Consider the following 18,118-nt stretch of genomic DNA (forward strand, 5'->3'; position numbering starts at 1 on the left):
ACAAATTACTTTTAATAACTTGCACAGTTAAAACTTTTCATTTTAGATCACTGAACTTTGGATATTGAGGAAACTTAATGAACAGATTTATCAAGTGGAACACATATCATCATGTTTAGAATAGGTCACACAACAACATCGTTTGCACAATTGCTGGTATTTTTATTGATATCTGTTTTCACATATTTGTCACTCAAATTAATTATACTGAAACGTAATGAATGAAACTGAAAAGAAAACAAGTTTATCTGTGCCAATGGCCTCCATGGGCCAAGCAAAAATATTTTCCTGGGGTTTTTGTGTGTATTGGACTGTATTTTGAATGTAGAATTGTATTTCCAATAAGATCAATAGTTTAGATATAGGCCTATTAAACCTAGCAGAAGTAATACTGACTTTTTCACTGCCATTTCATTTTGCGAATGAACTGTATCAAAGCAACATAATCTACAGTATACAATAAAAGCAATGTATAAAGCATCCATTGTTTTTCCATTATTGTTTCTGTCCAAATGATTGTTAACATTATCCCTCTGTAAAAATCAACACCCATGTTCATTGTTTACATAATGTGTAGGGGTGGTGGTCGATAATAATAATAATAATGAGGACTTTGTATAATGTCTATTCCTTAAAAGCTCTAAGCACTTTACAACATTAGACAACACCTATAAGATAAAAAACATATAATATTATTACAAAAACAAACACCATGAAATTAGAAAAACATTAAAAAATAAAACACATGCTGAGAATATTTCAGGTAGGAAACATTATTAGGTCTTTAAGTTTGTTCTTGCAGTCGAAATAAGTGAGTTTTGAGAGCCCTCTTGAATGTGATCACTGTGTCTTTGTGACTAAGTTCAGTGGGCAATTCATTTCACATTGCTGGGCCTTGGTATGCAAAAGAACGCTGTCCATGACTTTATTTTCATAGTGGGAATAATGAGTATACGATTGTCAGAAGAGGAGCATAAGTATCTTGCTGGTGTGTACACATGGGTGAGATCGGATAGGTATGTTGGACTAGAGTCCGACAGTGAAACGTAGCACAGAGAACACATTTTGTGTTTGATTCTGGATCAAATGGATAGCCAGTGTAGGGTACAGAGCAGCAGGGAGGTGTGCTCTGATCGTGGTACTCTAAGTATGATCCGAGCAGCTGTGTTTTGAACTTTTTGAAGTTTCTAGAGTAGATATTGAGATGAACACAAGGAGTGAGTTACAATAGTCCAGTCTTGAAAGTACTGATGAACACACGTGTTTTAGTGGCATCAGCTGAAAGATATTTGCAAACTGAGCTGATGTGTTTCAGCTCAAGATATGCAGCCTTGCATATGTTCATGACATGTTGGTGCAATGTGAGAGTACTGTCCAGAGTAACACCTAGGTTTCATACTGATTGTGTGAATTTAATGTTGGCATTGCTGATATTTATTGTTTGAGGCAAAGGATGTGAATGAGAAAGTCCTTGTGTTGTGATCACAATGGCCTCAGTTTTATCATCATTCATCTGCAGCTTGTTACATGTCAACCATGATTTCACATCAGAACTGCACCTCTCTACAGCTTGGATGGTAGCATCAACTTCAGTTGGGTGGCTAGACTTGTATATTTGGATGTCATCAGCGTACAATTGGTGAGACACTGGATGATGATCTATGACACTTGAGAGCGACTGAGTGTACAGAATGAAGAGAACAGGTCCAAGAACAGACCCCTGTGGAACACCACAACATAGATCAACTGGTCTGGAGTGTATTCCATTTGCAGATACAATTTGTGTCCTGTTCATCAAGTAGGACTTCAACCATATTAAGGCTGTATCTTGAATGCCAAATACATGCTGGAGACGGTGAAGTAATATATCATGGTCCATTGTGTCAAATGCTGCAGACAAATCAAGGAGGGTGAGGACTGTACTATTTCCGCTATCCAAAGCAGAGAGAATGTCATTAACTACTTTTAGAAAAGTAGGTTCAGTACTGTGGCAAGGGCGATATGCAGATTGTACATTGCTAAAAACATTGTTTGAATTTAGATGAGATACAAGCTGGGATAAAACAACCTTTTCTACAATTTGTTATATGAATGGGAGATTAGAAACTGGGCGGTAGTTCTTTAAATCATTATGGTCTAGTGTTGGATTCTTCAGCAGAGGCTTTACAATGGCAGTTTTGAAAAATGATGGGAATTCCCCGGATGAGAGAAAGGCATTAATAACATCAGTTAGTGAAGGCAATACTGGATCTAAGCACTCAAGCAGCAGTGATGGTGGAATTGGATCAAGTTCACATGACTTTGGTGCACTCTTCATCAGGATTGTACGTAGAAAATCCATAGAGACAGGTACAAATGCTCCTAATGGTTGCCGCTCAAATTTGGTATCCCAGCTGTATGGTGATGATGAGTCAATTGAAATTGTGGTGTCAAGCTTATCTCTAATGGTTTGTACTTTGTCATGGAAGAAATTTACAAACATGTCCGGAAGGACGACTTGATAGAAGTTAGTTTGAAGTGGTGTTGATTTGTTCTTTGGCATTAGCTTGTTAGTAATCTCGAAGAGCTCTTTGCAGCTGTAACTTTCCATGATGTTAATAGTGTAGTGGGCTGATTTCGCTGCATGGACTATATTTGTGACATTCTTCTTAGCGACTTCATAGATTTGCTTATGAATAGTGAGTCTGGTGGAAAGCCAGAGCCTCTCAGCTTTACGGCGGTCTCTTTTATCAGTACGAAGCTGGTCCCTAACACTGCTATACCATGGAGAACACTTTTGAATCGATACTCTGCACTTGGTAGGTGGGGCATGTTTGCCAAGCAATGAACGCAGACAGTTATCAAGTTGTTCTGCGGTAGGAGGTGAGCAAGTTGTTAGGTTAGCTTGGATGTCGTGCATTAGTTTGGTTCTATTTATCATACAGAGGTTTCTCTTAGTAGCAGATAAAGTGGAGGGTTAGGGACTAATACGTCAAGATGGCATATAATGCAGAGGTGATCTGATGCAAGGTCATGGGATACCAGGGAGGACCATAGAATCTTATCATCAGGTCTATAAAGAATCCAGTCTAAAATGTGACCATGTTTGTGGGTGGGTTGGTTAATGGACTGTTTGAGGTCGAAATCATTAATGGAATCTACGAGTTTTGATGTATTTAAGTTTCCAGGACAGTCAAAGTGAAAGTTGAAATCTCCAAGAATAATCAGGTTGCCACCTATCGAATTTCCATAGTCCAAAAGATTCGGAAACTGCTCCAAAAAGATAGTCAGCCAGCTTGTTTTTTCTACTAGGAGGAGGGTGGTATAGGCAGAAAAAATGGACTGACCTGTGCTCCAGTATGAGTGTGGTTTGCTCTAGTTCAGACGATGTGTGGTCGAAATTGAATGTTGTGGTGTAGTTAAGACGTTTTATCATGGAGTTCTTTGTGATGACAGCAATTCCACCTCCGCGAGAATTACGGTGGAACGACTTGATGGAGTAACCAGTGGGTGTTAGATCCGCACACTTGGGTTCATCGCCTGATGCTTTCAGCCATATATATATATATATATATATATATATATATATATATATATATATATATATATATATAACAAACGAAAATTACTGTTACGTAAAACATTTTGTGTCCTGCAATACAAAATAGGTTAAATATAGCACTTCGAACGTGTGAACGAGTTATTGTCAGTAGATAAATATAACAAAACCGTTTTTATTTTTTAACATCCCGAATGCCATTGCTGTGTTCCAGAGCTTCCCGCCAATTTTAAACACATTCCTTAGTTAAACAGTTAAAACATAAAACCATGCAGCATTATATCTAAAGTTTCACATTTTATATTACGTTTGCATCAGGGCATAGAAATTGCGTGATCATCTACGCATCGTCCATCTTGTTTACATTAGATACAGGTTCGTGACCATGTTTTAGGAAAGGTCAAGGCTGATCAATGCTCCTACCCGTTGTTAAAGTACGACAAGGATCCAGTCTACTTGTCGGCTCAGAGGCTGTTCATTGTGACGTCATCAGGATATAGTGACGTTTAACATAGTCAGACCTGTGTCCCATCGCCGCAAGAAAAAAATTACTCGCTGATAAACCAAAGAATTTTGAAAAACCTTACCATTCTGCATCATAACCACTGTAGGCACCATATACAATCTAAACTACGTGTGCTGCATTTTTCAAAGGGTGTGATTTTCTCCATTGGCATTTTATTGCACAATTCATAGTACTGCTGTACTGTGATAAGTATACTCAATGGAACCGAATGTCAGGGCAATGGGGTTATCAAATGTAACGTACATTAACTGTTTATTTATAGATTGGTTCTAAACTTTAACAAGAACAAATAACTGGAACTCTGGATTTACGAGTTGGGTATCAAAATAACTGAGTAGGAACGTTTTTAAAAAATGTTATCATTATCCTCGTCGTTATCATCATTGTCAAATTATTTATCAAAATAATCATCACAAGAATAACAGTACCTGCATCATTGCCACCAAATTTTTATAATCGTTATCGTTGTTAATATGGTCATGTACGATGATCGTTATTTCTATTATTTCTGAAACGATGTTATTGCTAATCTTATCCTTCCAGTGTTTTCTTTATGTTCGAGGGGTGGAGGTGGGGGCTTTCAACGGCTAACCGCGCTTTTTTTTGTTATGCAGTTTTAAAGTGTTTCAGAGATGTTTTATGATAAAATACATGATTTATGCACCATTGTTTCAAATATAAAAAAATAATTGTGCGAAAAGCAATGTTCCATTTATCTTTCGCCTCCATTATAATCATATTTGTTTGCCACCCGAAAATGATATTGTGTAGCAAATTAAAGGTCAGTGAACTTTCTGTTTTCAAAACCATCTGCATTTTTGGCCAGATATTTAGTTTAGTTTGATTTGGTGTTTTTTACGCACAGCAACACAAGTAGGTTATTTAATGCTCAAACAATTTGGGTAAAGTGTCTTCGCAAAGATTGATTTTCGTTTCCGTCTGTCTGTCATTCCCCTGTTCTTGTATTCTGAATTGTTACACTGATTAAGAGAGGATTATCATAAATGGGTATCATGTTTCAAGAGGATGGGTAGATAACAAGGAAAGTTTCGGATCGTGAATTGCCGAGATTGGGGTGGGGTGTGTTTGAGAGTGCGTGTGGGTAATCTGAATGCCATTTACACTGATAGATTTAACACGGAGACAATAGTGTGAAGTCTCTTGTCCAAGAACTTGCTATCAGTCATGCTATGATTGAAGGTGGTGGGGTATTTGTGTATTCTAAAAAAAAACAATTTAAAAAAAATAACGTACGAATGCTCATTCCCATAGCCTTCACACGAAAGATAGGCTTACCCAAATTCTTTTTTTTTTTGTTTTTTTTTAGACGTACGAAATTTTCTCAAGAAATAAGTCAGTAAAGCGTGAAACATTTTCTTATGCTTGAAACTTAAGATCATCTTGCGCGTACATTTGTGTTAGTTTGTGAAATGGAGGAGGACTACCTAATTTATCTGGCTACAGACGCTTCCATCATTCACGATCTTGCTTCGGAAAACGTTTTCCTTTTTCCAATTTTTACATTTTCACGAGATTGTATTTTTTCCCTATTATTTTTATTTCAGAAATAAAATATACAATTTTTCCCCATAATTATTAGGGTTGTGGAATACACAACTTCGCTACTAATTAGAGAAGTTTTAAAGTTGTATGCAATAGACCATTTTAATATTAGAACTGTGTGAACAATTTTTTTTGGTTTTTTTAGTGTGTCCTATTTTACATGTATCAGTATTTCTTTTTTTATTCTGTAGGGAGCGTGATTGTTTCCTCTACTCGTTGAATATTGATCTACTAATTCCTTTATGCTAGCTTCAGTTTATCTACGTTTTCTTTCAGTTTACCATTGATCTCGTATACTTGAACTTGTCATTTAGTTACTTTCGCTTTCCAGGACAATACTTGAGGCCACAAAAGAAACTTTCATATAGGTGACGTCCAATAATAAATAAATAAATAAATAAATAAATAAATAAAAGATTTTCTTGTATTTCTTTCCGAGTTTGATAATTTAAATCGAAGTTATGATATATTATTTTACGATATGAAGGAATGATTGTATGACATATAGTTAAATTTATAATATTACACATTGAAAATATTTCTGATAACCCAAACGTGAATATGTGTTCTCGTAAATTAAATTATGATATTATAAATTGTATATAGATCATATTTTTTAACATATGGTATTTTAAATTCATCAACATTTTTTTATATCAAATATTTTCGATAATATTGATTGGTGAACTTTCGTAACTTTGCTTAACCTGGCAATGATAGGTACACTGATTTATTTTATAACACATGTAACCATGGCTGTATTTATATATAAAGAGCACAATCACGTTTTACTATGATTTAAAGGTGCCAAGCACAATCATTTACAGTTGGATAATTAACGGATTGTCCATTGAAGCTCCGTGGAGATTGCAGTTCCCAAAATATATTCATCTCACAATTTTCTCCTCAGCCAGCACCACACATGATATTAAGCATGGACACGGAAGGAATAGGCATACAATTGACAGTCTCTGCACGTTTAATATTTCTAAATAACACTGTCTCTTTAACGTAAGGTTTAAATCGTAGGTACATTTGAAATGCATCGGGAATGGTATAGACGGTCTTTACTTAAAATACGCCAATTCCAAAGCCACAAAGGTAAAAGAAAAGACTCGAGTTGCTCGATCAATTTTTTTTTAAAGTTGCTGAACGTCTTCATTCCCTACAAGGGCATTTCTAAATCGTAGTGTTTATTAAGAAAACACAAATCCATACCATGCCCCACCCATAGCATTATTTCAAGCATTGATCAGTGATTTTTTTAAAAATGTTTCACTGCAGTTACAGGACCTAAATAATAATCTTCATTTTACATTTAGATGACCAAAAAATAAATAGAAAAATTATGCATATTACAATAATGACTCATTACAATATTGTGAAATTCCAAATATTTTTTGGGGGAGCTGATGAAAATATTTTACGAGTTTAACATAAAAACAACACTGTGAATATTAAGTGATAATGTGTATTTGTTTACAAGTTTCGATGGGATAAGCGTGTGGTCAAAGATAAATGTGCTACAATATAACATTCAGGAGAATGAAATGTTGGTTTATCAATTTTAAACCAAAAATATATCAAACAATATTCTAGAAAACATGAACATTTATATAGTAAATTAAGTGATGATAACAGTGAAATAAGCTGCATCAAACCTGATAATAAGATTGATAAAATTTGTCGGTATGAAAAGGAATACATTACGTGAATGTGGTGGTTAATATACATAATTGACATTACACTGGTGAATTTAAAAGTATGCTTCTAAATGCTACTTTTCTGTGTTTAACGATTAGGGGTGGATCATGTTTTCTATGTCCAAGTTGTTATATTCAATTTATCTGTTACATGCCTGTCGTATCTAGTTCCATAGTCCTATCTTCGACCAGATCATGTTATCTGTGTCCAAGTTGTTATATTCAATTTATCTATCACATACCTGTCGTTTCAAGTTCCATAGTCCTATCTTCGACCAGATCATGTTATATGTGTCCAAGTTGTTGTATTCAATTTATCTATCACATACCTGTCGTTTTTAATTCCATAGTCCTATCTTCGACCAGATCATGTTATCTGTGTCCAAGTTGTTATATTCAATGTATCTATCACATACCTGTCGTTCGTAGTTCCATAGTCCTATCTTCGATCAGATCATGTTATCTGTGTCCAAGTTGTTGTATTCAATTTATCTATCACATACCTGTCGTTTCTAGTTCCATATTCCTATCTTCGACCACATCATGTTATCTGTGTCCAAGTTGTTGTATTCAATTTATCTATCACATACCTGTCGTTTCTAGTTCCATAGTCCTATCTTCTACCAAACCATATTATATGTGTCCAAGTTGTTATATTCAATTTATCTATCACGTATCTGTCGTTTCTAGTTCCATAGTCCTATCTTTGACCAGATCATGTTATCTGTGTCCAAGTTGTTGTATTCAATTTATCTATCAAATAACTGTCGTTTCTAGTTCCATAGTCCTATCTTCGACCAGATCATGTTATCTGTGTCCAAGTTGTTATATTCAATTTATCTATCACGTACCTGTCGTTTCTAGTTCCATAGTCCTATCTTCGACCAGATCATGTTATCTGTGTCCAAGTTTTGTATTCAATTTATCTATCACGTACCTGTCGTTTCTAGTTCCATAGTCCTATCTTCGACCAGATCATGTTATCTGTGTCCAAGTTGTTGTATTCAATTTATCTATCACGTACCTGTCGTTTCTAGTTCCATAGTCCTATCTTCGACCAGATCATGTTATATGTGTCCAAGTTGTTATATTCAGTTTACCTATCACATACCTTTCGTTTCTAGTTTCATAGTCCTGTCTTCGACCAATCTGCAAGCAGCATATTGTGATCTTGATGCCGCCATCGTGACGTTTTAATTTACTGTGAATCTAGGTGAAATGAATTGTCAACCTAACACACTGCCAATGTTAGGACTCAGCTGCAAAAGAAAGGGAACGAACTTCCAACCAACATCCAATATATAACTACTGTTTAATTTAGAAATGCTTATTGAACTTTCACCTTGTGTATAAAAGAACAATGTCTTAGGAATCAATTAAATATGTAGTGCTTAAAACTAAGTCTAGACTATATGCATGTGCGCATTGAAACACCATGTATTATTCGTTTGCAAACAAAGTGAGAAGGCCACTGAATTAATAATCTCCAGCATCACTATATAACTGTAAGGTGATGCTACATGCAGGCCATTCAATTAATAATCCCCAGCATGAATCACTATATAACTGTAAGGTGATTCTACATGCAGGCCATTCAATTAATAATCCCCAGCATGAATCACTATATGACTGTAAGGTGATTCTACATGCAGGCCATTCAATTAATAATCCCCAGCATGAATCACTATATGACTGTAAGGTGATTCTACATGCAGGCCATTCAATTAATAATCCCCAGCATGAATCACTATATGACTGTAAGGTGATTCTACATGCAGGCCATTCAATTAATAATCCCCAGTATGAATCACTATATAACTGTAAGGTGATTCTACATGCAGGCCATTCAATTAATAATCTCCAGCATGAATCACTATATGACTGTAAGGTGATTCTACATGCAGGCCATTCAATTAATAATCCCCAGCATGAATCACTATATGACTGTAAGGTGATTCTACATGCAGGCCATTCAATTAATAATCCCCAGTATGAATCACTATATAACTGTAAGGTGATTCTACATGCAGGCCACTGAATTAAAAATCTCCAGTATGAATCACTATATAACTGTAAGGTGATTATACATACAGGCCAAAGAATTAATTATTCCCAGTATGAATCACTATATAACTGTAAGGTGATTCTACATACATGCCACTGAATTAATAATCTCCAGTATAAATTACTGTATTTGTAAGGTGATGCTAAATACAGGCCACTGATTTAATAATCTCCAGCATCACTATATAACTGTAAGGTGATTATACGTACAGGCCACTGAATAAATAATCTCCAGTAATTATCACTATATAACTGTAAGGTTGTGATACATACAGGCCACTTAATTAATAATCTAGAGCATGAATCACTATACAACTGAAAGGTGATAGTAGTGAAGTGGGGCGATATAGGGCAAATGAGAACAAAGAAGAAAAAACACCCTGGGTCTGTATAGGGACAATGGGAATTTAACATGGGGAATATTGGGCTTGTTGAAGGACAAGGGAAAGTGGAGTTTTTATAGCGTCTGACATCACGATAGGGGAGTTTGGTAACAATGTTGCAACAAGAGTAGGAACAGGTGCACCTACATGGGACTTAGATTTATATAACACAGACAATGGAGAAACACTTATACAACATTTTTAAAACAAATTGAGGCAAGAAAGCAATTCGTTTCGAGGCATATGAATGACCCTTACATTCACTTCACATATTATATACTATCCACACACGCGAGGAAGCAAAACAATAAACACAAAATATACTATCCAAACCCGGGAAGAAGCCAAAACTAACCCTACATCTATTATCCACACACGAGAAGACGATAAAAAAACCCACCATACATCAATAATCCACACACGGGAAGAAGCCAAAACTAGCCCCACATCTACTATCCACACACGCGAAGAAGCAGAAACAAACACAAAATATACTATCCACACACGGAAAGCTTCCATAACTAACTACAATTTTACTATCCACACACGCTAAGAAGCAAAACCCAACCCAAAAAAACTATCCACACACGCAAAGAAGCGAAATCAAACCCAAATGATACTATCCACAAATGCGAAGAAGCCAAAACTAACCACCAATCTACTATCCACACAAGCGAGGGAGCAAAAACTATCTACAATATTACTAGCCACACAAGGGAAGGAGCACAAAACACTCCACACATATACTGTCCACACACGGGAAGGAGCAAAAAAGATACCACACATCTACTATCTACACACGGGAAGGAGCAAAAAACACACCACACATCTACTATCCAAACTCGCGATGAAGCAAAATCAAACTTAAATTATACTATCCACACACCGGAATGTGCCATAATAAAACACTAATTACTATCTACAAACGCCAATATACTTTCCACACAATTGAAATCTACTATCCACACACGCGAAGAAACAAAAAACTAAACACACATCTACTATCCACACACGGAGAGATGACATAACTAAACACAAATTTACTATCCACACACTCAAAAAAAGCAAAAAGCATAACCACTGACGGTCCTTTCCAGGGCCACTCACTTCTCTCGAAAAGAGATAGAATTTCAATTGCCAAACTCAATTAAAACTCAAAAATGCCTTTTTTACCCATCATGTACGTATGTGAATGTCTGAGTGAGTGCGTGAGTGTAGGTCCTTATTCTAAAAATCAAAACCAAGAGGCCCTTACTTTTTATGCCTGGTCTATTCTAGTACAAATTTTACAATCCAATTCACAACACACCACTTTAAAAAGGTAATAGGCTTCATTGGTTTCTGTCTTCACTCTCTCTCTGTTTTTTAAATTTCTTCACTTTCACAATTTTTTCCTGCACTTATTCCTCACTTTCTCCCCTTCTTCTTTTCTTCTCATGTTTCTCTTTCTGCGCGTGTCTGGGTTTTTTCTTTGGGGAGGGTACCTCTTCTTCCTGTTCTGTAGCCCTCTCTTCTTCTTCTTGCTTCTGTTGTTTCTTAGAATAATCTGAAGACCAATGTTCTTTTTCTTGACAATGATAACAGTTATCTTGACTTTTGTCTCTTCTAGCACCTGTTTTACTTTTTTGACGGTCCGGACACTCTGAAGACCAAAGCCCTTTATTCTTACAGATATAGCAAGTATCTTGACTTTTATCTCGAAAGGAGGGGGAGTAGTCCGTCAGCTCGTCTGAAGAAAATTTTCTTATGACACCTCGCAAAGCTCTGATCAAAAGTAAGATCTGACTAGGCTCTTCCATCGTTCTGCTCGGTTTGAGAGTGAAATGAATATTGGAAGGGAAGTCACACACCCTTTATATATACGTTGGTCTGTCATGGATATAAAGTGACTAATGGCGTTTAAAATGTAGACATTGGACTTTGCTCAATCAAGATGAAACGATCGCATCAATTGATGAAGAAAAGAGAAGAAAGTAAGAGGCAGAAATGTGATTTATCGCCTTATACTGTAGTTGAAGTCTTGGCACAGATTCATGCCAGCCATTTTGAAGATGGCATGAGTGAACTAGCATCCAGACCCAGAGATTCTACACCCAGCCAAAGTTCACCATTAGTAAACCCTGAAAATTACTATCACATTCGAGAGACGGAAAGGCGTTCCTCTAGAAAATTTAGAACGACGGCTTACTTTGCTTACTCGGTGAAGTTTAAAGATTTCAAGTTAATCGTACCACTGGAAAAAGCAGAGGGCATCGTCACTGAGGTGTGGGATTCTTTGTTAACCACTCTAAAACGCCAATGTCAAGCCAAAGAAGATGATCGCTTGAGACTTTCCATTCATCGCGACAGTCTGAAATCACCCGTTTGGATCGAGTTTATCAACCCAACAGAAATGACACCTTCCAAAGTCATCGGCAAGATTCAACACGTGCAACAATCCAACGATAAATTTCGCACCACCGATGGAAAAGCGACACTGTTTATGACCCACGTCCCTCTCCTCAAGGGGACCGGACAACGCAGAAAGATGTTATTGGTGGACGACCTTTGTAGCATCAAGCGTAGCCTCCATCGAATTAACAACACTCAAGACCAGATTTGTTTCGCCCGTGTCATCGTGGTGGGACGAACATACGTCGACAAGAACGACATGGAAGAATGGAAAATGGTCTGGGAGAACATTCAAAAATCGGGACGGACCAAACAACGAATTGAAGCAGAACTACTGTTACAGCAAGCTGGGCTGTCCAAAGACACACGCTGTGGCATTCCTGAAATACAAAAAACTGCAAGATATCCTATCTCACGCTACACTTTGAAAGAGCACCCTCAAGAAGTGTGCGGACCTTTGTTGTTTCGAGGCAAATATTTCCAAGACGAAAAATACATTCACGTCTATTATCACAACGAACATTTCGATACCATTACCAATATCGCTGGATTCCTGGTATACAGTTATTACTGTGAGAAAAGTGACTATGGCTATGACAATCGAGTGCAACACAAGCATTGTGGATCGAAATGCTCAGGATGTTTGGCCTCTCAACCTTGTCTGGACGAAGGACAAGAACGAGTGCTTTGCTCTGCTTGTCAGCGAACTTTTGTCAGCCCTACCTGTTACCAACAACATTCGAAGACGCAAGGTTCACAGCAGAAAAGTACTTGTCAACTTCTGAGATTGTGCCCTACGTGTGGACAAGGCATATGCACCAATAATGCAAGTATGTTCAGGAAAGAAACGATGCCACATTTGTCACTAAATCGTCGACTTGAAATATCAATGCTTCATTCAAAAATACCATTCTAAACAGGAGGAAGATGTCCAGAAGAAAGGCAATTTCATTTTTTCGATTTCGAATGCATGCAAGAGACCGGCATTCACATTCCTAATTTCTGCCTGGCTCATCGTGCGTGCGAAATGTGCATCCAAGAACCTATCTTTAGTCATTGCCATCACGGCAGTAAGATTCCTGGAGGACCTGAAAGACTCTTTCTGTGACCGAACACGTTAGCTGAATTCGCACAATGGATCTTAGACCCCATCGACGAGACGTGGAGCCAAGAGAATATCGAACGTTACGGAGAATGCCATCGTCATGCCACTGATGGCTCATAATTTCTCGAGATTCGATGGACAGTTTCTCTTGAGATACTATACGGAACAAGGCACCAAACATACTAAAGTCACTTTGAACGGAGCCAAAATGATTTCCATGCAAGTGGGACAAGTACAGTTTAAAGATTCAATGTGTTACTTGGCCATGCCTTTGGGTCGAATGCCTAAAACGTTTGGAATGAAAGAAATGGTCAAAGCTTATTTTTCTCCCTTTTTCAATACCGAAGTCAATCAACATGTCATTATACCCTATTTTCCTGAGGCTCAGGACTACGACCCCGACAGCATGCGTACCGAACAACGAGAAGCTTTCTACGCTTGGTACCAGGCTCACGCCTCGGATATCTTTGACGTTCAGGAAGAAATGTTAAAGTATTGTCGTTCCGATGTGGACATTTTACGACGTTGCAGGTGGAAAATGTCGAAAACTGTTAATGGAACACAGAGGGATCGATCCTTTGAAAGAAGTCTGCGCCATTGCCAAAGATTGTTCCTTAGTGTACCGCCAACATTTCATGCCCGAAAACACCCCGGCTGTCACCAGCCCTCAAACAAACAACTTTGTCAAACGTCAATACTCAGTCAAAGCCCTACGCTGGCTACATTACTTGTGCGACAATGGAGACACATTTTATTCAGCACACCCACACCGGAAGAGGCGACAAGACCATCGTAACGTATTCAGTGGATGGCTGGGACTTAGAAAACCCCAAGATCGTGTACGAGTTTAATGGTTGCTTATTACGCGGATGTCACCTCTGTTACCCTCAACGTGGCACTAAAAATCAATTTTTACAACGAACTATGGAAGACTTGTAACAGGCCAATTGTCAGCGACGCTTGAACTTAGAACAGCAAGGATACCAAGTAGTGGAAATGTGGGAACACGAATACAAGCACCGTTTGAAAACCGATCCCGAGTTTAAACGCATCGTAGAAAGTTACAAGTTGATAGACCCACTGAACCCGAGGAACAGTTTGTACGTAGGACGGACAAATACCACCTGTTTACTGTACCACCCTAACGATGAGAAATTAGAAGAAGTCAAATACTTGGGCATGTGTTCAGTGTATCCCTACGTGTGCAAATATTGTCGCTTTCCTATTGGGCACCCGCAATTGCTGACGGAACACATCGACCTGGACAACACTCGACAATACGAAGTCTTGATCAAGTGCAAAGATTTGCCTCCCACCGACCTGTATCATCCCGTGTTGCCTCAACATTGCCAAGGAAAATTGATGTTTCCCTTGTGTCATACTTGTACCAAAACATGCAACCGAGATCAACCTTGTCAACACACCCAGGAAGAACGCGACTTGACGGGAACATGGGTCAGCGTGAAATTGTTCAAACCTCTGGACATGGGATACCAACTGTTAGAGGTGTACGAAATTTACCACTTTCCCAAGACACAAAAATACGACAAGGGAGACGAGACTCAGAAAGGTATTTTCGCAGACTACGTAAATGCCTTTTTGAAACTGAAACAAGAAGGCAGCGGCTATAAGTCCAGGTGCCACACTCCCCAAGACCAAAAGACATTTAAAGAGAAATACTCGGGGCAGGAAGGCATCACTTTAGACCACATCGATAAAAACGAAAGCAGGCGATCGTTTGTCAAAATGATGTTAAATTGCTTGTGGGGCAAAATGGCACATTGACCGTGTTTGCCCAAGATGGAGTATTTGACAGAACCTTCCCGCTACTTCCAGATGATTCATGACAAAACCAAATTCATGAAACACGTAGACGTCGTTCTTTATGATTTGATCTGAGTCAATTACTCAGACGATCTGGACTTTGTACAAGCCGACTAATTTGGAAATGTCATCATTGCGACTTACGTTACAGTCTATGCTCGCTTAAAATTGTACGAAGCTTTAGAACTGTTAGGTGATCGTGTCCTGTACTTTGACACGGACAGTTGCATCTAAATCGATCGGCTGGGTTAACGTCAACCCGACATGGAAGGAGACCGTTTGGGAGCCCGGACATACGAACACCCCGACGAGAAGATTTTAAGTTTTGCTAGTGGCGGTCTTAAAATTACGGGTACAAATACTGGGAACAAACAAGGAGAAATGCACACGGAGTGTAAAGTGAAAGGACTGACGCTCAGTTATCGCACCAGTCGAGTGGTAAACTTTGGGGTATTGAAAGAAGACTTGCAGTCTGGAGAGGATGGAACCTTTAAAGTGACCACCCATGAATCTCACAAAATTGTATGTTTACCCACCCATCAAATCGTCACTTGACCCTTGGAAAAGATTATCAAATTGTGTACCAGAACAGAGTGTGACTGCCAAACCACTTCACTTTACCATACGGTCACGTCGATACTGGTCAGCATATAAAAAGGGACAATGTCCAATATCGATAGTTCATTGTATTACCATTGCTAAGCGAGAAAGATGAATTCTTTCATGGAAGCACAAAACAAGTTCAGACAGGCACAATTCAAGTTTGGGGACTCTGAAGAAGACCACGATGCTGTGCCTTGCGATGTAAGCGATGCAGTAACGCATCATGGGAACTTTGTAATCACTACTACTACCACTACACCTACCATGGAAAGTGATGGTGTGCGTGTCAAACCTGATGGATCCGGAAACGATGCTACTCGTGATCGTGGACACTTTACTGGTTTTCATTGTCAATGTCCACATTCACACGAGACCATGCGTCTACCACCCTACGGATATCATCCAGCACTTAGCAAACTCCTGTCGATGCCATCCTGCCCTCATCGAAACGAACCTGTGAAAGACAAATATTCTTTCCCTGTGCGTTTCCCTTAACACTGCAACTTTGAAAATCGTTTTCAATCGTTCAAAGGAAAATGGCCTAAATATCTAGGAGGACCTACCCCCGAAGAATTAGCCAGAGCCGGATTTTTCTACTTGGGCGAAGGGGAAAAGTCAAGTGCTTCAGTTGTGGTGTGTCACTACACCAGTGGGAACAGCAAGATTCGGCGTACCTGGATCATGCTCGATTGTCACCAAATTGTCACTACATACCTTTAGTGGGACGATATCAGTAATCCCTGAAGGGACAATTTACAAGAGAACATTCGTGGTTTGACTGGTGACTGTTCCCCACGTTGAGCCTGTAAGAACATTACACACTGTCCCTAGGATGTCTTGCTTATCAAAACATGTTGTACAGCAACTTGTTTCTACTGCACTTTGATCGTTTTGATATGCTTTTTATTGATGTACATAACCATTTGGCTTTCATGTATTTTTGTGTTTCGTGTTTATTTTTAAACAATCAATAAATATGTCCTGAAAAAAGTATAAAATCTCTTCTCTTGTCTGTATTCGTGACACAAGTGACATTCCTTGCACTATGGCTACTTCTGCTGTCTCTGCTCCGTCTTCATCCACTTTCAAAGTCATCAATAAACATTTAGATCGTGCCAGTTGTGAGGCCTTGTATCTTCGTCTTCCTTTTAACATGTTAATTACTAGGCCTAGCAGTTCAGGCAAAACCGAATTTGGCAAACGTTTGATCGAACATAAACATCATTTGATCGATCGTCCACTTTAACGAATCGTGTGGTCTTACAAAGAGTGGCCATCGGCGTACATCCTCTTGAGAGAAAGTCGAGGCGATTCCATCGTGTTTGTTGAAGGTATTCCTCGCGAAGAGGACGGAATCGTGTCTTACAAGCCAGTCTCCAAGAAGTCTTACGATGGTTTACGGTGACAGCACATCAATGACTACAAGGCATCATTCAAATTCCTCATCAAACCAAACGCTTTTTTGACAGAAACAAGATAGTCTTGACACAAATGACCGATTCTGGCATCGACACTCAAACCGAAAAGCAAACTATTCTGAAACCTGGAGGGATCGATTCTCTCGGAGGTCCCATCATTCGCTCCCTCTTAAAATGGAATCCTAATGCCCCCAAATTTCTCCCCAAGAAATAAAACACTCCCAAAAAAGGCAAACGAAGCCCCAAGAAGAAAATGAGCAACGGTGTCAAGACCAGGTCACCGCCCCAGAAAAATAAAAGTCCCCCAGAAAACAACTTCTACCTGCAAGAGAGACACTTCGCCAGGACGCAACCTTACATTCGCAAACCACGACCTGCAACGACGGTGACTGTGTCTACGTTAGCCTCAGGTTGTTCCACTTCTCCGTTGCTGGGGATGCCAGTCCAAACCACTTTGGCACCCATTTTTCCTCAGCTGATGAAAGCATGGAAACCCGCGTCTCCAAGAACTTCCCTCCAGCGGCGACGCCCTATTCTTTAGCTGCGGTGGCAACTGTTCACAAAATACCTGCTCCCAAAATCAAAGTCCAAGAGAGATCGTACATGTTACAGAGTTTACATCATTTGTCCAAGCAAGAACTGTCCCGATTTATTCCTTTGAGAAACCCTCCACGACGCGTGATGCCCGTCATCAAGTTGATACGAAGCAAAGACAATAAGTGGCGACACGTTCCAGTATAAAAAAGGCATGGGTATCAATGTTTTTGTGCTCCTGAAAGCCCAAAGATGTCACCCCCAGAAGTCATCCCTCTTCTAAACCCAAAGGAAAGAAAAGGAAAGGAATGCCTCCTCGTTTAGTCAATAATAGGGATATATTGTCTGTCCTGTCCAAGACTTCTCCACCCACGCGAGAAAAATTCATTCAAACTGCCCCCAAAGATGTCATCGATACCGAGCGCGAATGTTGTCTGAACGTCTTGAAAGGCACGATACCTTTGTA

The 18,118-nt window shown here is 38.8% G+C and overlaps 2 protein-coding genes across 5 annotated transcripts in view; both read right to left on the reverse strand.

Annotated features, from left to right (window-relative positions):
• The window catches only part of LOC149788757 (uncharacterized), a 144,660-nt gene extending 136,146 nt beyond the window's left edge, over window positions 1-8,514 (reverse strand). Inside the window, exon 1 of the mRNA XM_089973548.1 lies at window positions 8,442-8,514. Coding sequence (XP_089829674.1) covers window positions 8,442-8,514 — 73 coding nt within the window. The remainder of the gene's footprint in view (window positions 1-8,441) is intronic.
• LOC149788758 (uncharacterized) overlaps window positions 7,149-18,118 on the reverse strand; it is a 37,357-nt gene continuing 26,387 nt past the window's right edge. For all 4 annotated transcript variants that reach the window (XM_089974847.1, XM_089974846.1, XM_089974845.1 and 1 more), the window contains one exon: window positions 7,149-8,589. The gene's annotated coding sequence lies outside the window, so the exon portion shown is untranslated. The remainder of the gene's footprint in view (window positions 8,590-18,118) is intronic.

Source organism: Sinohyriopsis cumingii, chromosome 11 (genome assembly GCF_028554795.1).
Source record: "Sinohyriopsis cumingii isolate HCF-2022 chromosome 11, ASM2855479v2, whole genome shotgun sequence".
In the NCBI taxonomy this organism is placed as follows: Eukaryota; Metazoa; Mollusca; class Bivalvia; order Unionida; family Unionidae; genus Sinohyriopsis; species Sinohyriopsis cumingii.